General features: G+C 33.3%; 1 protein-coding gene across 1 annotated transcript; it reads left to right on the top strand.

Moving 5' to 3' along the window:
• The first annotated feature begins 1,168 nt into the window (after positions 1–1,168).
• LOC124538366 (melanization protease 1-like) lies at positions 1,169–19,732 on the top strand. Its single transcript, XM_047115410.1, has 7 exons — positions 1,169–1,354; positions 8,927–9,073; positions 14,821–14,929; positions 15,843–16,024; positions 16,352–16,488; positions 18,869–19,000; positions 19,567–19,732. The coding sequence occupies exons 1-7, from the start codon at positions 1,294–1,296 to the stop codon at positions 19,708–19,710; spliced, it is 912 nt and encodes a 303-aa protein (XP_046971366.1). The 5' UTR covers positions 1,169–1,293; the 3' UTR covers positions 19,711–19,732.
• The last annotated feature ends 5,162 nt before the right edge of the window (positions 19,733–24,894 follow it).

Here is a 24,894-nt window from a genome sequence, read left to right on the forward strand (position 1 = left end):
ATAGGTATGTATCGCCGATTCACAAATAAAAATTAAAATCACCACAGATAAAGTAAAATGTTTGATCGTAATCAAAAAATAAAATCACTGCCTTATATTGCATCAAAATTGATTTAAATAGTTTGAATAAAAAGATCGGTTAAATCTGTTATATTTAAAGACAAAATGTGGTTACATTTCCATTACAATATTAATCATAAATACAGCTACATATGTATGTTCCGTTGAAATATGTCTATCGTACTATAAAATTTATAATTAAAACGGAATGAGTATTTATGTATCACTACGAGCTCGGTCACGTTGCTAAAATATTCGTTAAGTACATCACTATTATGACGTTGGATTGAGTTCCCAGTATATATGTCATTACTATAGTATTTACAGCACAAAATACATGGACGATTAAATAAGACCTAGCGCGCACTGGTGATTTTTGTCACGGTGACTTGTAAAGTGTTTGTCATTGTCACGTCACGTTTCCAAAGTGGAGTGCGCTCATTTATAGAGACAGTGACAAAACATTTTCGAAATCGCAGTGTCATTTGCCACTATGGATTTCGAAGAGACGGTGGTTCTCTGTGAACTCGTGAGTTGAGAATGTTCACGTGAATATATGAATACTCTTTAAATTTTTTATCATAAAGAACTGGTCTCTTTTCCAATTCTATTAACATCATTATCAATATCGTCTTCACGAACGTTTACGTTTTGAATATATGGTGACGCCATTTTGCGCGCGCCACATTTGGCAGTCAAAATGCAAATGGCTAAAGACTGACAAATTTGTCGCTAGTGCGCGCATTGCTATGAAAAAACGTAAAGATGCTGACAGTTTCGTCACGGGCTTGTACGCCGGTCGGCGTACACAATACACAAATGCGGTACACAAATGTCACCCAATTGTCACGTGGTAACATGCGCGCAACTCCATACATATTCACGGACTTGACAAGAGTGACGAAACAGTCACCATGACAAAAATCCAGTGCGCATTAGCTTTAACGGTCTTAGACAATTCATCCCGTAAGCAAAAATAATCATTTCATAAATATTGTAACATTTTTTGCACAATAAAAATCCAACATTTGACAATTCTATGTATAGCAATAATATGCTTAAGGCAAGTCTGCCGTAACAAATCATAATTGAACGCATTCGATTAGTTGCATTCGGTTATTTGACTGCACTTACAGTCATGATACTCATTTCAAACAAAGAGTACATACTTATGTAGATACGTTACTCTCACTGTATATAATAAGACTGTTCAATTGTCCGAAAATACCTGTAATGTGCCTATGTAAGAGAATTTATATCTTCGTTGCTATTGTAATGAGTCACGTAAGAACTGGTAAGCAATTCTGTTATTCTCAGTAATATGAGTAAGTTACAATATAATTTTAATTATATTCTCGAACATTATTGGCGCCTATTACACAGGATGTAGTTTTGTGTGATTATTATAGTTAGCTCTACTTTAAAGTTGTAGATACAAGTAAATTGTGGTTTTATTTTATTATTTAGTAGCGACCGATCTGGCTTCGCACGGGTTACCACAAAAGATGTGTTTATTTACGACATCACATTAGAAACTTCTAAAATTGTCAGATTACTATATCTTCAATGTATTATATACAAAAACTTTCCTCTCGCATCAATCTATCTATTAAGAAAACCGCATCCAAATCGTAGCGTAATTTTAAAGATCAAAGCGGTCAGCGACTTTGTTTTATACTATGTAATGATAATGATTTCGTCAAATAGGTATTACGTCATATGCTTTTATGAACATTTTTGAAGAATATTCAGGACTGTCCTAAATACCATTTACTTGTGTCTTTATATATCTTTTGATATCGTCATATTACTGCTTTCAATTAAATGTATAACTATTACCGGTGTGGTACCGTCGTTACTTCTGATTTTCCATAACACAAGTGCTTTAGCTACTTACATTGGGATCAGAGTAATGTATGTGATGTTGTTTCATATTTATTTATTTATATTTGTTATTATTATTACCGGTTCTGAGGCCAGATTAAACCTAAAAAAATCTGCAAAGCTCAGTAGTTACTCTTCTCCGCCATTTTAATGTCATCTAATGTAAATCAATTAAACTTAGATTTATATGTAACCAGTCTGTAAATCAAATACTCACGCCGCGCATTGCTATCTCGTATTTAGTCATATGCCTTATTTATCAATGTTTTTGAATAAATATGGAGTTATAGTTACGTTTACCGTATCCCAGGAAGGTTGAATAAGTATTTACTTTGCAAAGTCAGAAACAAGCTGTTACTTTTATTCTTCCTGTCATAATATGTATATACAAGTTATCACTGTTTATTTCGAAAATATAATTGTAAATATATTAAAATATTGTCGTACACATATCGTGACGTAACTGTGTAATAACCATTTTGTTAAAATTATTCCTAAAGGTATCAAGACCTCCAAGATTGTCAAAGATTGGGCAGCTCTTTTTTGCATGGTCCTTAGATTCATTTCGATTGTATAAGTTATTGAAATAAATTGTTATACGATACAGTAACAAGAACAGCCTGTAAATTTTTAACTCTGGGCTAAGGCCACCTCTCCCTTTGAGGAGAAGGCTTGGAACATATTCCACCACGCTGTTCCAATGCAGGTGCACATGTGGCAGATTGTCTATGAAACTAAACACATGCAGGTTTCCTCACGATGTTTGTCTTCACTATAGGATTTTCAAAGTGCAAGAAGTAAAATATTTTTTCTTTCATAAAATTATTTAACGTTAAACGAATAACTCTTTTATATATTTTTCTTATACGAATTAAGTACTTTGGAAGAGATGAACTGAACTAGCCTATAAGCTATATATCAAGATCTAGCGATCCGCCCCGGCTTCGCACGGGTGCAATACTGCTACTAGATGTACTACAGGATTTTGTTTATTTCTGACATCACATTAGAAAAAAATTATTAGTGTTTGTTAACTATATTGCTCATGTATCATATACAAAAACCTTCCTCTTAAAACTATCTTTTAAAAAACCGCATCAAAATCCGTTGGGTAATTTTAAAGGTTTAAGCACACATAGGGATATAGGGACAGAGAAAACGACTTTGTTATATACTATGTAGTGATCTAGCTCATCTGTATATAATGTAATGCTAAAAATAATTTTACCAGACGTTTTACAAAAACTCATATAAATTTAATTCGTAAAAACAAATCTTATACCAACAAATTTAAGTGTAGCATTTTTTCTTAATACGGTAGCCTGACTGCTCCATTTTAAATTTCCACCTTGTATAAATAGATACGCTTATAAATGCAACGGTGACTGTGTCATGTCATGAGATGCGCGTGTCTGACATATGACGTAATGACTTAGGAAATACGTGCGTTTTAAAATATTCATACTTATTTGACTTGGCGGGCTAAAAATAAATATATATGAACAAATCATGACACACGTATGCATGCATTTCAAGAAAATGGCCAATGCACATCCGTTCTAAAAAGGACTTGATCTTAGTTAGGTCGAGCCACAAATAAAAAAATGGAAGAATAACATATAACCTTCTGCATCTTCTAGCGAATTTTTCACGGAGAATGTTCCGAGGAATTGTTCGGATTAATCCCGGCTACTGAATTTCACCTTCGGAAATCTTGTCAAATTCGAAATCCACCATCATCACCTCCACCACCTTGATGTCCGAAAATCCACAACAGCGTGCAACTTACTTGGTGGTAGGGCTTTGTGCAAGTCCGTCTGGGTAGGTACCACCCACTCATCAGTTATTCTACCGCCAAATAACAGTATTCAGTATTGTTGTGTTCCGGTTTGAAGGGTGAGTGAGCCAGTGTAACAACAGGCACAAGGGACTTAACATCTTAATTCCCAAGATTGGTGGCATATTGACTATGAAAGAAATATTTAATATTTCTTACAGCTTCATTGTCTATAGGTGATGGTGGCCACTTACCATCAGGTGGCCCATATGCTCGTCCGCCAACCTATACCATAAAAAAAAACTTTCCTTTCAGGGACTTCTTCATGGGGATAATAGTAATAATATAATTCTGCATTGTTAACTGTAGAACATGCTGTGTGTGCTGTGCTCTGTTATAGAGATTTTCTCGATTTCGCTTATTAATACTTTATTTAGGCTATATTACAAAATGTCTTATTTATAACTTAACTATTGAACTGTTTCTGTGTCTAAATTTTATTTTAAATTTGTATTAAGCAAGTCAGTTAAGTGAGTAAGTAAGTTTTTTTCATTGGTTGTTATTTTTAGTTAATTTTGTGGGAATTTTAAAGAGCGACCTTTAGTACGAATTCGTTCATGCTCGACTACAAATTTCCACTAGCGTCCTTTCTGGTACTTTTAATTTCGATTGATTTGAAATAATATTCATTCTTTTTATACATTTTTGGAAAGCTAAGAAAATGTTCATGTTTTTAAAAGGGCAAGTTTCATAATGATTTTTTTAATTTTTAAGACATTTTTGGGAAAAAAAACTAAAAAATATTTAAATAAAATCGTTTTCCGTCTCGCATTTTTAAATTTGGACCGATAATTATAGTTTAAATATTGACAAATATCCAGTGTTAAGTCGTTTTTATAAAACAAAAGGAGAAAATAGATTTTAATCGAAACTTTTTTTTAAATAAATTTTTGAAGTTGCGTTTTTGACAAATTTTGATAAAAACTAAAAAACGTGATAACTAAAAATGGTTCACTTTTGGATTATACATATGGGGGTTAAAATTATTGCAAATAATCACCCCTATCACCTCCTAACGGATATACGTCGAGTTACAAATAACCCTGTATATATATATATATATAACCGATACGCTGAACACTTACTTTCTGATAATAATGATTACAGCCAACAAATACATATTAGAACCGCATATGAAACTAATTTCATTGCACTATTATATTATTTGTTAAATGCTACATTTACTTTTGACAGACATTTATGATTGAATATTATGTACCATGAAATGTAAGAGTATAAACTTAAGCATTTTTTTAATATTCATTGCGTGCTTAGTACTGCATACAAAACATACACCTATATTAGGTGTATGTTTTGTATGCAGTACTAAGAATGCAATGAACAATTAATGAAACGATAATAACATTTAGTTGCATAATTACAATTGTAAAATTTTCATGCCTGATTAATTTTTAATATGCATTAATAGGAATAAAATTAATTTATTTTAAAATAAATACGTCGCATTTTAGTGATGGATGAGGTTGTTCTAAGTAGTCTTCAAACTACTAATAATATGCATGTACCTATATGCATTGACGAAACATAATATGTATAAATAGTAATCAAATGTAATGAGTAATTATGAATATATACTTCGTGTCATATACACAGCCCCAAAAGTTCCACGTGCAATGCAAATCAACCCAATAAAAGGAAAAAAAAAGATTTATGGTTAAAAATTTACATTAAATAAAGTAAGTAAAATAATGTTCTTACATTATGAAAATTAAAAATAATGCGATATTATGTTTTAGGTGGGCGTTAAATTTATTCGTTTATTATTGTTTATCGAGATAGGAATTTTATGAAAACAATTATTGGATCAGACAAACATATGGTGCTAAAATCATAAGAGATTATAATATGTTATTATTTTTCTCCGGCTTAGAACGTTTTAGACGCTTGATTTACAAGCCTTTTAAGTTAAAAAAAAAACTAAGTAAATGCTTTGACTTCTGAAAAATAGTCACACAACGAATTAAACCATTAATACATATTTTCATTGATCAATAACATACGTATATTAATGAAAATAATATATTAATTAATTTAATTTTTGTACCTTAAAATAATTAGTTGGGGAAAACAATAAATTAATAATACACTGTATATAATTAAATTTTACCAGTTAGGTTTCCTAAAAACAATTATATAAAAATAGCAAGATTATGTAGAATTTAATTACGGAATATTTATATTTTTTAATGGAATAAGTTTTATTTACTAAGCAGGTATAATTTTGAGGGTATTCTGTCTTTATAATGGTTGAATTGTTCCAGCCTTTTTTATTTTATTTTGATATCTCTACGGACATAGACTGCCATTGTGTATCGTAATAGTAACTAGCTGAAAGTGCAGCTACACCCGCGTAAAATGTATAAAACACAAACTTAAAACCCCCTCTTAGCCCCTGAGGGACGGATGAAAATCCTGCCAAATTTCGAGTTATTCAGTAGTAACTAGGATTTTGTGATTAATCGACAAGTGATATTTCGTTGTTATATGAGTACACGTGTATATAAATTATATTTATGATATTTGCCTCCAAATTATTAGCTTGAGCCTCAAGATTAACCTTAGTTAAGTTTTTAGTTTCATAACACCATCACTATCCTAATTTAAGGATTACAATACGAAAATCTTGCCCGTATTCAGATTAGGATATTCAAAGAGTTTCCTTCAGAGAAAGAGTCTAAATTCAGTTATTTATCGTATTACTTACTGGTAGGTATTTGTAAAAACCCATCCGGGTAAATGCCACTAATCTTATTCGTCATTCGTAATGAGGGATGTTTTATGCCCACACACTGGTGTGTGGGCATAAAACATCCCAGTTACCACAATTGGTGGCGCAGAAGTGATATGAGGAAAGATTAATATTTCTAACAATACCAATATACTTATAGCAAAATAAAAACAATTTGATTAATTTAAAAAAAAATACGATTAAGGAAGCTATCAAAATTAAAATCAAAATATACTTTTATCAAGTAAGCTTTACTACCACTATGGAATAATCATTTTACAAACTATTTTAACAAATAAGGGTAAGAGATTTGAATATTATGTTGATTTTGTCTATGATATGAATACAAATATTGTACTACTTCTAAACAAGTACCTATTTCTTTAGTTTTAACGTATCTAGGAACCATAGTATTCTTTATAACATGCTGGAACAGATTATATTAATCATACACAAAAACGACAAATGATGACAAGGACCAGTTGTAGCGGTTAACAATGACTGCGGGTTCAAACTCAGGCAAGCACCACTGAATATTTGTGCTTAATTTGTGTTTATCATCTCGTGCTCGGCGGTGAATGATAAGATCGTGAGGAAACCTGCATGTCTAATTTCATAAAAATACTGCTACATGTGAATTCGACCAACCCGCATTGGAGCAGCGTGTTGGCACATGTTTCAAACCTTTCTCTTTAAGGGAAGAGGAGGCCCTTAGCCCAGCAGTGGGAAATTTATAGGCTGTTGATGATAATCATGCGGATTTAGACAGTATGACTGTCTGTCGCTCAGTATAATTTATGTATTAAATTAAAAAAACGTTACAGTACGAGTTGTATCCCTACATTAAACTATTATTGCCATTTATAGTCCCTTCTTAGACTGATTCAGTATAGTTCAGTTGTCGTATTGTTTAATTAGCACAATATATTTTTGGGGAGTTAGGCTATTCAAACATGCCTACGGTTATGGCTCTCTATAGCGCCGAGCTGATTAGTACTCATTACGTTTGATAGACCACAGATCTATTTCCATACCTTCTACTCTGCTAGCCTTCTCGGGTTATAAACCTCATTATGAATTAATACAAACTTGTCTATTTACACCCCTTTTTGTAGATACCTATCAGAGCTAGAACTGTGATGATTTATAGTTCTAAATTTATGACGTCAGCGGGTTTTCAAAAACAAAGATAGTACACCATGCGACCACAATAGTGTAGTAACTCTGTTGGTTATGCAAGCCAACCTTTAGCATCATATTATCACTTGGAACACAATGGTTAATAATAATACAAATAATAACTATTCTTGGCTTAATGAGTAAGCATGCTTGACGTAAAATATACTTATCACCAATGTTAAGGGTTTTTTCTTCTTCGATTTTACAATAGAAAGGATATTCTTCTTTTCTATTGTAATATTCAAGGAAGGAAAAATCATTATCCAATCGGCAAAGGCTGTTTATGAGCATAGCCAACATCGGCACAATAAGAAATATCTACAATTCATAAATGAAATGAAAATGAAATGGAATATGCTGATTTATTAAATATACTTCCATTGAGCCCGTTGATTTGAATTTTGTTAGACATTTGCATTTCAACACCCTGGTATCGATAATGATAGGCAAAGTACCCGCATATTCCATTTACGAGGTCTAGAAAAAATGTCGTGTATGTTGTTAATTTATTTTAATAGGAAGAAAATGTTTCCAACAAGTCTCGAGAATAAAGAGTTTGACATTAAACCTTCTTTGTCAAATCCAATTCACTTAGTCCTGTCTGCCACACAAGATGTGAAAGTGAGTTCCACAGCGCCGAAGAAGATCTTCTGCATAGATCCCCTGTGAAATTTCCAACTCCCAAAGTGAAATGAAATGATCCGACTACTCCTACTGCTACTCTTAGGTTTTGAAAGGAGCATTGTTCAACTTTCTTCTGTCACTTTTTTTGACAGTCTCCAGTCACACTAATGGGTCACCATGATATATGTTGTTGTAAATGTCTGTATCAACATCCTCGAGCTACACTTTCATCAGTCTTTTATCCCTTGGTTAATGGACTGCTGATTGCTTTATAAAATCTAGTGATTTTTAGTTCTGAACTTACGCAGAGTTATTAGTAATTTTAAAAAAATACCATTCACGTGTTGTACTTATTAACATAGAAAGGTATAAGACCTTATTAGTTCCACTTTAATCTATAATTTATTTTACACTTATTTGCTAGATCTCAATATGTGATAATCTAGCGCAACGAATTTATAATGGCTTATTTAATGTAATATCAGAGAAATTATTCATGACACGCGCACTCAACTAGCTATTAATTCCGTTTTGTTTCAAGTCACATAAAATCTATCCAAAGTTTAGTCAGATTGTTTTTTCTTTATTTACAGATGATACCTTGTGTAACGTAGATCAACATCCAGCGTGGAATATAATAGACAAATTCGAGTGCGGCTTCAGTGCATCTGATCGAATCATCGGAGGTATGAATGCAGCTCTAGGGCAGTTTCCATGGATAACGCGGTTGGGATATTACAGTAAGTCATTTAATTCCAATGTTATCTATTCTATATTAATATTATAAATGTGAAAGTAACTCTATCTATTTGTCTATCTCTATCAGTCGCTCTTTCACGACCAAACCAATGAAGTGAATTTGATAAAATTTGGTATGAAGCCAATTAGAAATCTAAGGAAACATTAGGTTACTTTTTTTGCCTAACACAAGACAACCAACACCCTAAAACATGAGCAAAGCCGTGGGCGACTTTTAGTAACATATAAAGCGTTCACATAACTAAAGTTCTGAATATAACAAACGCCCAACGCTACGAGCGCCTACATAATATACTATACGTGTGAAAATTTTCTGACTTTGATTCGTGCCCCGCCCCGAACGCTAGGCGCTTGACTTAACTCGCTATATTTACCAATACCTGGCAAGATTTGATAATTTACCGACATTTTAGTCCAGTACTTGCACATGTTTACACTTCTCCGATGAGAAATTACCAATAGATACGATTGTTTGAAAAATAGTTACTCCGAATTAAAGGTTTCATCGGTGTTGTGATTAACTAACTGATAAGGTTACAAATTATGCGGGCTCAGGTTCAAACATTGCTTTTTAATAAAGCTGATCTTGGGTTTTCACCACCATATGTTCCTTGAAACGAAATAGACACGCCAGAAAAACCCGAATGTGTAAAATTGATTCTGTTATCTTATATATAGAGCAAATGTTCTATGTAATATGAAAACAATAAAATGATTAAAGATATATGAGAAGTGTAATTACCCATATGTGTTTTTACACACGGATTATATAACAACGATATTTACGGACATTCTTCGTACTTACGGCATTTTAGAGTCTAGAAAAGTACAGTACGTAAATCGAAACGGCGTAATTTGAGACATACTAAATTGCTTCGTTTTTTTCCCTCTTGCATTGACCTCACGACAACTAAATTCTCCTATGTCAGAAATCGAAACAATTGACGTATGTTTGAGCAATAGTGTCAAAACATTTTTGAACGTATCGTGACGTAGGTCGAGGACTGCCTGTACTGTGTGTGTATTACAGTTTCAACTGAAAGCCAGCATGCCCGGAATCTCGAGTTGTAGCTCGGGGCCAACCCAGTAATATATGTTAAATATTCACTCAAGAAATACTCAGTAACCGCCCAGAGTTTGGAAAATTTCGTGGTTACATTCCCGTCCCTCAAAAAGCACGTAAATTTGTTCCTATGCTTGAATTATCTCTGAGACCGTATTGATCATTATTATTATATACCTTTATTATTATATACTCTTATTACAAAATCCATAATAAGATATCTCAGCATCAATCGGAATCCAAGTCTCTAAATATATAAAATTCTCAGACTCGCATTTTGACTTGAATTTTATTTTTCTTTTAAAAGGAATACAATGAAAGCGCCAAATTAATAAAGAAATTTTCCTATTTACACCTCCTTTTAAAGTTATTACTTGTTTTAGGAGTGGGTATGACAACAGCCCAAGGGGATCGATCTTTCGGTTAATATTTCTTATATTATTTAAATGTAATTGGAATTTTACAGAAATATTTCAGAAAATAAATAACTGAACCAAAGAGTTTTTATGACCACGTGAAAGTTAGGATTTCCCATGTATATCAGTTTTGTTAATCGGGAAAACCAACATCTGTTGTTCGACTTTCAAATATATTTAATGAGAATTTGACGTGACGCTCTTTTTTTGGTCGAGTAAACACAAAACGTTTTTTTGGCAGCGACTACGATTTCGTTCGGTTGCGAACAAGTAACAATTGATTCGTAGAATTGAACTTGTTAATTAAGATTAAGATGAATTACGATTGCATTCTACGCATCACACGAATTTAAGGCAACGATGATCGAATTATTTTAAAAATATATTTAAAATAATTGTAAGTCTAGTCTAGTGCACGTGGGTTTGTACTATGCATTTACTCTGCCTCCAAACGAATTTTTGTGTTCGGAGTTGGGTCAGTGATCCAGTTTAATTAAGTGTAATATGACATAATATATTACTTCCCAAGGTTAGTGATGTGTTGCATGTCATGTACGGATGATTAATATCCAGTGATGGTGTGACCTTTCTTACTTACTATCAGGTGACCAATACCAATCCACCCAACAGAATGTTTCTTCTAAACTTATAAATAATAATGTGACAAATAGCCAGATGTGGCATCTGGTACATTCATTAACAGCGATAAGTTGTCAGTGAACACGACAATTTGGGATGTTTTTATTATTTTTAGGACGTTTTGTGCGCATTAAAACCGCATATTACTTTTATAAAATAAATACATAAATATGTTTCAACAATATTTCCATTTTCCAATTGCTCCTAACAAAACTTCGCTACACCAATGAAGCGAATTTTATGATTGGCATAAAGCAAATTTTAATTGCAAAGAAGGACAAAGGGACAACCAACAAACTAAAACGCGAGTGCAGCCGCAGGCGAAAACTAGTCAATTATAATTATTTATATAATTTTTAGTATAGTTTCTATTTCCCGGTTGCATGGACTAAGGTTGGACCTGTGTAGTAGCATAATACATGGAGTATTATGCTACTGCATAGGTCTACTAATACTGATTAATCGATTGCAACATTTATCAATATGCAACGATTATACCGCACTGCAGACAACGTATATGCAATTTCATGATCAGGTGAAAACATAACAAACAAACTTACTTTTAAATTTATAATATTATTTAGGAAGAGCTTACACAAGATTGGAAGGTACTCGTGAAAAATGAAATCTCCCGATGCGTACGTGCCAACGTCTGCGTCAGCGTGGTATCCAACTCGCATTAAACTAACTATTTTTAAACATATTACAAAACGATTTATTTCAGATTTTCCTTATCGTGATAAAGTATCTTTTGGTTTTAGAAGATAGAATTTTCTTTACACAATGGTAATTACACTTCTTACTTTCAAAATAAGTAAATATACCTATAGCTTATTACAATCGAAGAAGATATAAAGATAAACGTACCCTATATTTATGTATTACATGCAATTTGTTATAGATCAGCTGTATTATGTACTACTAACAGTTTTTTATTAATATATCTTTATTTATAATTAATATATGTATAAAATAATTGTTAAGTTATATCCATTTCAATGTTACTTCCTAAGTGACTATAATCGCTTCGCCATTTCTTCTCAAATCCGTAATAAATATCATGGATTACTTATTGACTCTCTCAATCAATGGTATCGCCTGAATTCGATGATAAATGATTTTTCTTTGCCTATTGACTTCTATTTCTGACGTTATCATCTAAAGAATTAGATGCTAAAGCAAGCAAATATTTTTATTATATATGATTATAAATTTTACTCATTAATTTACCTCATTCTTTAAAACGTAATATCGAATAAAAATTTGTCTACGAATCTACCAAATATTGGCAATTATACTTGAGCTAAACACAAATATACTTAAGTATTTTAAAACACGATGCTACAACGACCATTTTCCTTTTTTTTATGGTAGAGGTTGGCGGACGAGCATATAGGCCACCTGATGGTAAGTGGTCACTATCAGCCATGAACAATGAAGCTGTAAGAAATATTAACTCTTCCTTATATCGTCAATGTGCCACCAACCCTTGTGCGGTGTGCCTGTAGGTACACTGGCTCACTCACCCTTCAAACCGGAACACAACAATACTAAATACTGTTATTTGGCGGTAGAATAACTGATGAGTGGGTGGTACCTACCCGGACGGGCTTGCACAAAGCCCTACCACCAAGTAAATTAGTGGTAGGGCTTTGTGCAAACATTGATTGAATGACCATTGGCAGAACGTTGATTCAATCTAAATTTTGTTGTTAGTTGCATAAAACACCTTAAAAAATATTTAAAGCGAAGATAATATAAGTAAATTTAATAAAAGAAAACGCCATATACACAGAATACATTACAAAAACCAGTTATTGCAAAAATAATATTTATTTTATTACAAATTGTTAACAGATGCGCAAAACTTTATCAGTGAATCATATTGGAAGTCAATACAATCATTGTTACTAACCTTAACACAGTACATAAAAATGAATATATAAATTTTTATAAATAAAAAAAAACCGCCTTCAAAAATGAACTAAAAAGAAAAAAATAATCAGTTACATCCATATCCAATTTACGATTTTTTAATCACCTCTCAAAGTCGGTGCCAACATTGCTATATATGCATATAGGTACATAATACATACATACAAAAACTAAATCTATTTATTGTATAGATGACACCATTAGACAAACCTTACTATCGATACAAATCAAATGATTTCAATATAGGAATTTATTTACTTTGTTGGCACCGCCTTCAAAAGGTGATTAAAAAATCGTAAATTGGATATGGATGTAACTGATTATTTTTTTCTTTTTAGTTCATTTTTGAAGGCGGTTTTTTTTTATTTATAAAAATTTATTTACTGCTTTTCAGTGTTGTCAGTGTTGTTTTGTTATTTATAATTACAATTGGTAGTGTTTGTCATTCACTTTAATGCCGTTAATCATTGAGGAGTTCTCCTGGTAGTCCACCATCAGCTAGACTTCATGATAGGCATGTTTACTAACATCAATTGCTTGACGACTATCTTAAAGAAATAGAACTAAGCCCGTAAAATAGTTACTTACTAATAGGTTCTGATTACTAGTTGTGGTCTTCATCATCAGTTCCACTTCATCAAATGTCACTTTTCGTGAGCATATGACCAAGGCACTTTGAATAAAACCGAAATCACTATAGGTGTGCCTATAAAATTTGAGGAGTTCCCTCGATTTCTCCAGGATCCCATCATCAGATCCTGATCTCCTGACAATGGGACCACCTGTAAAACATGCCCTTTCAAACAAAAAAAGAATTGTCAAAATCGGCCCAGCCATCTTCGAGTAATTCGGTAACATACATAAAAAATAAAAAAAAATAAAAAAAAAAAAAAGTCCCCGACGAATTGAGAACCTCCTCCTTTTTTTGAAGTCGGTTAAAAATTAAATAGAGCATTATTTACTCAGCTCCAACTAAACAAAAACAAAAAAAAACATTAAAGAATCTCTAAAATTAAAAAACAAGTTAGGTACGAGTTAAATCAAGACCAGAATAAGTGTTGGTTTATCGATGCCTATTCCACATGGGGGGACGAAAAGATCGCGGGAACAAACTGGCTAATAACAGTAAAGAACAGAGGCAAATGGAAAGCCTTGGAAGATGCTTTCACTTGAGAGGGGTCCATGAAAATACAACAAGAACAGTCTTTCAACTTCCCACTGACTAAGGCCCACCCCACCGGGCTAAGGCCTCCTCTCCATTTTGAGGAGAAGATTTTGGGACATATTCTACCACGCTGTTCCAATGTGGGTTGGTGCAATATACACGTGAAAGAATTTCTATGAAATTAGACATATAGGTTTTCTCATGATGTTTTCCTTCACCGCTGAGCACAAAATGAGTTATCAAAACAAATTAAGCACATGAATATTCAGTGGTGCCTGCCTGGGTTTGAACCCGCAATCATCGGTTAAGTGTAAGCACTTTAACTACTAGGCTAACTCGTCTCTTATCTATGTAAACACAAAATTTCCAAGAAACATCTTACCTATGAAATCAAATTTATTTTTATATAGGTATCTAAACATTTGCATATTTTTATATACTCGTAACTTTAACAAAAAAAAACTTTATAATTTTTTTTAATAAGTGACTTTACCATACCATATTTTCAAGTGTCTGATGAGAAGGAACCGGAATGGTTATGTGGTGGCGCTCTCATAACCGACCGCTACGTGCTCACAGCAGCTCACTGCGTTAATAACATCGCAGAAGATTCTGAATTGTAAGTGAGAAGACTCTATATCATGCTTACGCGATGTATATCCCGTCGAGGTTACTTGAGTCAGATCATAAAGCAATTATGAAGCACACTCACTCTTGATTGATGGAACTACCCAATGCTCAGAAATACTTCAAATATTGCATCACGATTATTGAATGAGGCAACTGTAGATACAGCAGGTGGATGACGGTGCAAAAAAAGTGCCCTTCAGCTCTTTTCATTGAGTTATTAAACATTTAGCAATTCGTCACAGCAAGTTTCATGGAATTCATATTAGCTATATCGTCGTGTCTACAATCTACATCCTGGTTGCTACTGATAGGCATATTCAAATATATTTAAATGAATTGATATGTGCATTGAAATGTAATGATTCATTGTATCCACTATTCAAATGACCCAATTATTGAATTGGAAATGATTATTTGCTATTAAAAGTTATTGATACTTAATTGATTGATGACAGATATTAGGTGCTTATGCTTTTACAAATGTAATATCAACGACCACAGGTCTGCCAAAAAATATTCAAGGTCAAAAAATTAAAGTATCGATTTTTGTGTATTTTTCTCGCAAACTTCGCCGTTTCAAGACGAAAATTTAGCTCATTAATGATTTTTATTCAAAATTTATACAATTTTCAACTAATTATTGTTGCTATATACAATTTTTGGTTATTTCAATGCACGGCAAACCTTCTTCTATCTATGCGTTGCAAAGCCATTTGTGCAAAAAAGAAAGCGAAAGCATAATAAAGTAAAAAAATAAAACTAATTTCAAGATGTCCGTCCAAATTGTCAACTGATTTACTTTCCCTTTAATTAAGTATTTAATTAAAACTTAAATGTATTCATTTTCATCTTTTGGGTTTAAATTAAACATCGGCTTTATTAATCAGATAATTTGTGTGCAGGGCATTAGTTCGAATAGGAGAATATGACACGTCGACAAATCCAGATTGTCAATTGTATCTATGTGCACCTCCAGTACAAGACAGGAAGATAAAGAAAGTTATAACACATCCGAGTTACGACAAACCGCCCTTCCACAATGATCTGGCCATAATTTTGCTAGATACTCCTGTTGAGATAAATGGTGATTATGTAAAACATTTATGATTTCATTTAATATCCAATTTGAATTTAATTAAAAATTATTAAAATGAGAAAAATATGCATGTAATTACGCTAGAAGAATAATAAAAATTCAGTATAGGAAAAATAAGTACCAAATGTTTTGTTACGAGAAAAAACCCGCTTACGTTAATATTTAGTTCATCCTCTTCAACTCGTTAATTTGAGATTCCGTCAATAATGCTGACGAGTTAAGAAGAAATAGCCCCTTCGATGATGTAAATGAAAACTCAACGGTTTTTTAACATGTCATGATTTTTTTTTATGAAATAAGGAAGTTTGTTTGTAGATTACGTTTTACCAATTTGCTTGCCTCGTAGTCACCAACATTGTAAAGCTGAGTTGAGTGAATTTGTGACCGTAGCTGGCTGGGGTAAAACGAACATGACAACGGAAGCAAAAGCTAGAATATTACAGTATGTCTCGGTAAGTAATTGTACATTGAGATCTATATTGACTTTGATTAGTTATTTAGTCATTTATTAATCCATACCCAGTTCCTATAATAGCCAAATCGTTATTGTGCATCAGTAAGCGATTGTTTTAGGTCAGACCATCACGGTCATTTAGGTCACAAATTAGACTGATGAGCTGGTCATTTAATTCCCAAATGTCCATTCTATTCCTTAAATAAAGTAATCGGATTGAAAATTATTAAATCTTTTTACTGACATATACAAGAGCACAGCAAATAATTACACTTTTATCTATGTTATAATTTTTGGTGAGTCTGATCATGGCACTGAAAGAACTTCGTCGATTGGGCGGATATTCAGACACTAGGCATTATTTAGTTGATACAATGATTATATTATTGGCTACGTTAAGCAATGTTTTGGTAAGAAATCATCGACCGAGCCGATTCATTTGTACTATTCAAATCTGTACCAAAAAAGTTTCGGTATAAACATCTAAAACGATGCCTTATAGTTTTATATAAAAAAATAGTTGGATGTAATAATGTCTATAAAGAGAGTGTAATTGCAAATCTTCTGTTATAACTTTACTTTTCATTTAATTTATTTTAATTTAAATTATTTAATTTATCAGGATTCGCAGTGCCTGCTTGTCTTCCTTTAGAATAACAAAGTTTTAAATTTTAACATAAATAAATTTAATTTAATATTTGCTATTAATTTAAAATTATCCGATTTTTTACAATCTCTCAAGATTTGAAGTTCCATATATAAAAATTAATCGATTTCTAAAATTCCCATAATCGTATCAACCTTAAATGTCATTACACGCTCCTGAATTGTGCATTATCATTCAAAGGCTGTCTTGCGACGATAAAACGACGCTAATGGTATGCGATAGCGCTTGTGACTGATGGATGATGCACGTCTAATGCGATGACTGAATGATTTTCTCTTGAAATTTGGTGATAAATATTTGTTAAGAGATTATTCGCGTCATTTATTGCACCGTTGACTTCCAGGTAGAATATATAATATACATATATACCTAATTGTATTTAACTAATACAACTTTGTTGTAACTTGTACTTGGTTCTTGGTGGTATTTATCGATAGAATCTACATTCTAAAACAGTGGTAGTATGACTAACCCAAATTGCTTGTCTAAAACCTACTTGAATGAATTGTTTGATTTGATTTCATTATCAAGTAATATCGTATTACTCATTTTGAGTAAATTGTCACTAAAGATTTTGTCCAAACATGAATCATTCGTACACTTTCTTTAATTATTTGGAGTGCCAATCTGATCCCGATATAATTCCATTAATCATTGGTCATACACGAGTGATAAAAATGGCCAGTCTGTGTGAGCTTCAACATTTTTTTTTATAAATACATTTATTTTGTTTTTTATGACAGTCATACTTAACTTGAAATTATTGTAAAGACATCAGACTAATCGACAGACTAATCGACATTCTTTCGGGAAACCAAGATTAATGTTATTTTCCAATTCGATAAAGAAGTATTGTACCCAAATCTTACCTATAAACCTTCGTGCATATGTGGTATGTGGTAAATTTAAACTACGTAAATGTATTACGTTTTACGAATAAAAAAACAGGGACGCATGCGTAACGAAAAAAACCATGTTCAATATGAATCTGATAAGCGTGTTTATTTATAAAGTATCATCGTTCATTAAACTACGCGTTATGTTTTCCCATTTATAATCTGAATGTGCAGTAGTAATACCCGATCATTGATAATTGTGCTCTAGTATTATGACCTAACCTAATGACACTATTTATTTATTTTAGATCATATTAAAATATCAATCTTTGAAATTCCGTATTTATATATATTAGTAGCAAAATATAGGAAACGGACATAATAATTAATTAATTTAATAAATTTATACCTTTATGTTAAAAATCCTTTGTTATTAAGGCGTATTAATCGATAAAAGACTAGAACTAAAATAAACTAAACTTCAATTCCGAACAGCTACTGTAAATTTGATTTAATCATGTAAAACGGATCAAGTGCCTACGAGCATACTTGATCATGATTATGTGTAATTTGAACATCAATCAAGAAATCAATCGGTCAAATTATTGTTATTTGTGGTTTTCTATCACTTACAGATGCACCAATCAGATAAAAATGTAACTTACTTTGGCAAAATACTAGTTTTTGGTGAAACTATTGGTTTATTAAATCTCCCTCCTCCTATTTCCGAAATTTCAATTTAAAGAACAGTTGTAATACGACTATTATCAATAGAAAATGCTCATCTTTATTAATTTGTTGCTTATGATTATTATTATTATAAATTATAAACAATTCATTGCTATTTTTGTAATTATTGTTTTTTTCTTTTTTAGTTACCAATAGTGAAACCTGAGTTTTGCGACTTTTTCGGAAAAGGATTCAAATTGGGTGTTTCGCAAATCTGTGCCGGAGGAGAGCGAAACAAGGACGCTTGCGTCGGTGACTCAGGAGGACCTTTAATGAGAGTAATGCATTATAAATTGAAACTTATACAAGTTACCCAGACATGTCGCAATCGGCTTCATTAGGTTTTACATGATATTGCAATTATGTTGCTTTACTATAAAGTTCTAATTGTGCAATGCTGGACAAATGTCTCTCCATACGAAAGAAGGTTAGGAACTCACCAAAATGCCGTTCCAGTACGGCTTAGTAAATATTAATAACGTCATCTAACATATAGGTTTCCTTACGAGGTTTTTCTTCATCGCCGAAAGTTGGATGATATTATAAATAATTAACCGACTTTAAACGTAACTTTTTCTTGTATTGGACTATCTATGTCCTATACAGATCAGCTTTAAATGTTTAAATTGTTCATACTAACTGGCAAATTGACCGTTTTATAGTTACTGGTAATCCCCATTGTAACTGTCAGTAATACTTATCATTCCTTACTCTTCAAACCTGAAGACAACAATATCTCCTAAATATTGCTCTTTGTCAATAAAATTTGTCATGAGTGAGACCAAAAAATTTCGACGTTTTCAACTTTAAGATAAGATAAATTTACAGATATTAATATTTTCAGGTTTTTGACACGCCTGATGGACCGAAAAACTTTTTGTTGGGCGTTGTGTCGTTCGGGCCAACCATCTGCGGTATTAAAAAACCTGGTGTCTATACTTCTATCCCCTATTATCTCAAATGGATATTGAATAACATTGTATCGTGATATATAATTAAATAAAATTTCTAAGTTATTTATTGTTTTTATATTTTTATTGATACCTAAATAAATTTCAACTACATACATGTTCGAATCTCTTATCATTACAAATGACAAATAGTATCGTGGGCATATTTCCATACTATAGTACCTATTAAAAAAATACATTATTATTGTATCTAACCTGGCTCTCTCTTAAACGCCGGTGATGTCGCTGGCGGAAACAGGATGTACATATATATGTTACCGTAAGATTACAAAATTCGTTACATTACAATCTGACAAGACAGACTCTCTGACTGACAGATTACAATCTGTCCCGCGTCAAATTGATGGTAACAAGAACAAAAGGACTTAACCATAAAATTAATTATATAAGTTTAGCAAGCGTAGACAACTAACGTAAAGTCGTCTACCGTCAGACTGTAAACAGGATATTTCAGCTCTAGTGTGAACGTAGATACTGTATTTTGCGTTCACCCTATGCGTAAGCGGTTGGGTTATGACAAGTTTTGTTAAGTAGTCAATCGGCGTCTGTGGCGCGTAGTGGCGTAGTACTACAGTAGACCGCCGAGTGTCGGTGACCAGTGGCGGATTTGCCCTAAGGCCCAATAGGCCCGGGCCTAGGGCGGCCAGGTATTAAGGGCGGCAAATCGTAGCAAAATAAATCACTCATTATAATAAGATTAACAAGAAATAACTCAAATGCAAAGTATCGTAATATGTTTTTGCATATGGATCACGTACCGTATGATTAAAATTTTCCTAAATTACTATTTTTACATATCAAAGTATAAATATTTTCATACATCGTAGATACATATAAAATAGTTTGTACTTTAGTTTAATATAAGTGTTCTAGGAAGTATAGGTATCGATTGTTATTACGCGCGTGTACGGCGTGTAGTCAAGTGCGGTGCGTCGCGCTACTCTCCCCCCACCCACGCTTACTCGCTTGCCCGCTCGCGCCTGCGAGTTATGTCAACAGTGTGCGTATAGCAATAGCAGTGAGCGGACGGATTCAGTTTTATACTAATTAGTAAACGCTTACGTAAAAACTTTGTGTTGCATGGTTAAATATGGACGGAAAGAAGAGGGTAAGGTTAAGTGGGGCAGAGTATCGCAAGCGGGCTAAAGAAAAAGATGATAAGCAAAAGGATACGATTAAAAAAACGCGGAAATTAGACGATTTCTTTGGAAAACCGTCTACAGATATTAAAGATCCTACTATTGAACCAACACTCGACGTTCATAGCAGTAGCGGAGCTCCGTCAACTGATGATTCTGCAGTGTCTTCAAGTGAAAATACTTTGGTCGATGTGGCAAGTATATCAAAAAAACAAGCCGAAGATGTCCCACTAGTACCAGGAGTAGGAGTGCAGCCCAGTCCTCCGGATAAGGAGCTCTACGAAATCAGCGACGATCCAGCTAAATGGACAATCGACGAGTTCACGCGTGATCACATTTGTAAGAATGGAGCCAATCAAAACATCCAAAATGATTTTCCTAATAGTGAGCGCATTTACAAAGATAAAGTGCGACAGTTGTCGAGACATTTATTCGAACGTCAGCTTCTAAATGGCGAAAAAGTTCCGCGAAAGTGGCTAATTTATTCCAAAAGTACTGGATGTGTTTATTGTGGTCCTTGTCTACTTTTTAATGGCGGGGAGAGTCAGTTCGACAAAAAAGAAGGTTTCAATGACTGGAAAAATTCATATCATCGAGTTTCATCTCATGAGAATTCGCCTAATCACAAATTATCTGTTCTGCAAATGAAAGAACGAAGTAACGTGTTAGGTCGCATTGACCACGCATTAACAATGCAATTAGATGAAGAAATAAATTACTGGAAAAACATTCTGAAAAGAGTAGTTGCATGCGTAAAAGCACTTGCATCACGTGGTTTGCCTTTCAGAGGACACGATGAAAAATTTGGATCAATCCACAATGGAAATTATTTGATGTCCTTAGAGCTTATCGCTGAATTCGATCCGTTCTTAGCAAAACACATTACACGTTATGGAAATCCAGGCTCAGGATTTACGAGTTATCTTTCTTCAACAACGTGCGAAGAATTTATTCGACTTATGGGGAACAAAGTTTTGAAGACAATTATAATGGAAATATTAACAGCGAAATATTTTTCTCTGATCATTGACTCGACACCGGATATATCTCACGTAGACCAGCTCACTTATGTAATCAGATATGTCCTGCCTAATGGATCACCTGTAGAACGGTTCCTCAAGTTTATTCCAAACACAGGCCACAAATCACAACAAATGACAGATGCTGTTACCTCAACTTTAATTGAATTGGGAATTGACATTTCCAACTGCCGCGGGCAATCATATGACAACGCAGCTAACATGTCAGGCATATACAACGGCCTACAAACTAAAATAAAGGAAATATCACCCCTTGCCGACTATGTTCCCTGTTCAGCACACTCGCTTAATTTAGTAGGTGAATGTGCAGCTGAAAGCAGCCAAGAGGCTTGTTCCTTCTTTTCTCTACTCCAAGAGTTATACAATTTCTTTGCAGCGTCAACTCAGCGTTGGGAACTCCTTCAAACACATTTCACCGTCAAAAGTCTATCAACGACTCGTTGGTCAGCTCGTGCAGACGCATGTAAAAGTTTGCGCGAATCCTGGAATGAAATCCATAAAGCGCTAGTCACCATCGAAAATGACACAAAACAGAAGAGGACCGTTATATGCGAAGCTAGAGGTATTCGTTTGAAACTGGAACGTTTTGAAACGGCCCTCATGGCTGTTTTTTGGGGATGTTTACTAGATCGCATCAACGCCACAAGTAAAAAACTTCAGAGTGTGGAAATTGACATTACCATTGTCATAGAACTGTACGACACTTTAATACATTTTGTTGGCGAAACAAGAGAGAATTTCGATGAATTCGAAAATAAAGCCATAAAACTGTCCTTCGTACAGGAATATGAAAAAGATTTTCGACGCAATCGAAAGCGTAAGCTGCTTCCTGACGAGACAAATACAGGTGAAAACATGAAACAAAAAAATGGCCGTGAAAATTTTAGAATAAATACGTTTTTGGTAGTCATTGATACATTATCAGAAGAACTGAAAAGACGCCGGGATGCTTATAAATTACTCAACAATAAATTTTACTTTATTACCAACCTGACGAATTTAAGCATCTCAGAAGTCGAAGATAAGGCCAAGGCATTGCAAATGATTTATTCTACTGACTTAGAAGACAATTTTACAGAAGAATGTCTTCATTTTCGTTCTCACTGCAGCATAAAAAATGAGGAGCGAAAGAGTGCAGTCAGTCTGTTGAAATGGTTACGAACCGAAGGTCTTCAAACCATTTACCCAAACGTGGATATTGCTCTTCGTATGTGTGTGTGTACACCCGCCAGTAACTGTACAGGAGAAAGATCGTTTTCTTGTTTGCGCAGAGTTAAAAACTATTTACGCACAACAATGACGGAGCAAAGGTTAAACGATCTTGCTTTGCTTAACATAGAAGCTGATTTTTTAAGCAAATTGGATTGCGAAGATTTAATTAATGATTTTGCTGCGCTTAAGTGCAGACGAGTTTTGTAACACATTGTAAAACATGTATGTTATTAAAAACAAAGCATAAAACTGTTTTAAATGTTTTATTTAAATGTCCAATCATCCCTAAAACCTCGAAAAATATTATAAACTAACTGCCTTATTCATAAAAATATTATTACACTGATCTAGTTAAAATATGTTTTGTTTCTTTTACCACAAAGACGTTTTCAATTGGAAAGCACATTTTAGTTATTGAGGGCTTAAACTTTTTTATGAATAAGACGGTAGCTTTACAAGGTAGCTTTTAGTTAACCAATTTTCTGAATCAATTACAAGTGGAAGTAAAGATTTTTCTTTTCATTAAAAGTGGAAGAAGAAATTCATTACTGATGTATATTATAGTCTATAATGTTGGGGCTAAGAAAGGGGCGGCACATGGCCGGGGGCCTAGAGCGGCTAGGACTGCAAATCCGCCACTGTCGGTGACTACGCACAACTTTAAGGCGTATTGTCTGGTATGAACGAAAACATTAATACACATTCAGTAAGCTGCGTCTGATCACTGACTGAGCGGCTGACTTTATGTGAAGTGTGAGCGCTACGTTATATTCAAATAATCGTCACGACCAAAAAACCGTATTCTAATATGCCCTTTATCTGTTAAATCCTTTAGGAGCCAATGTCAAAATGGTTCTTACTTTTGTGTTTTTGGTCAGACGTTGACTGAGGACACTCACGTTATAAAATATCATAACAAAACAACAAGCGAAGATTTTTACGTTCACTATTATAGTGAACGTACGAAACGATTACGATATCAAGTCAAAATTAAATCTTTATTTAATTAAGAAGCTTTCTTTCCTATTGATTGAAAAAATGTACCACTAGTTCAGAAATACACATCTCTGACCTGAGGTTATAACACAGGTTTCATTATATGAAATTCAACAATTAAGGGTTCTATTCCAATAATATAATCCTTTTATTATTGATAAAAATATTATATACGACTTAAAAGTTGTAGTTTTATAACAGTTGCTATAAGTGCTGTTATACAATGAAAGGCTGAAAAATTTGAGTAAAAAGGTTGTAATGAGGCGACTACCAGAAAATGCTATTACTATATTATTGCGATGCTATTACTTTGCTTAGTTTGTTTCTTGAAGCTCGCTTGGAATCACTTTCTTCTATGCCACGAAGACTAAGCTTAACTTGTACTTGTACTAACTTTTATAAACGGAACGAGTTCTTTTTACGGTTGTCTATCATTGAGATTCATCAAATAAATATATCCCTTGGGCAGAGTCTATACAAATTCTTAAAATAGAAGCTTGTTATTTAATTACACACATTTTTTTTTCTTTATCCGATTTAAGTTGTAAAAGTGGTGTGAAATTCCTTTAAATTTTTATATTTACTGTTTAATAGGATGTTTGGTTTGACCTCTTTTCTGTCTTCTTCTCAAAGCTGTTTTTATTGCAGCAGAATAAGATAAACTCCGTAGAAATAGATAAACTCCTATGCCACAGAGTCGAGATGGCCCAGTGGTTAAAACGCGTGCATCTTAACCGATGATTGCGGATTCAAACCCAGGCAAGCACCGCTGTTTCATGTGCTTAATTTGTCTTTATAATTCACCTCGTGCTCA

Source organism: Vanessa cardui, chromosome 20 (assembly GCF_905220365.1).
Source record: "Vanessa cardui chromosome 20, ilVanCard2.1, whole genome shotgun sequence".
In the NCBI taxonomy this organism is placed as follows: Eukaryota; Metazoa; Arthropoda; class Insecta; order Lepidoptera; family Nymphalidae; genus Vanessa; species Vanessa cardui.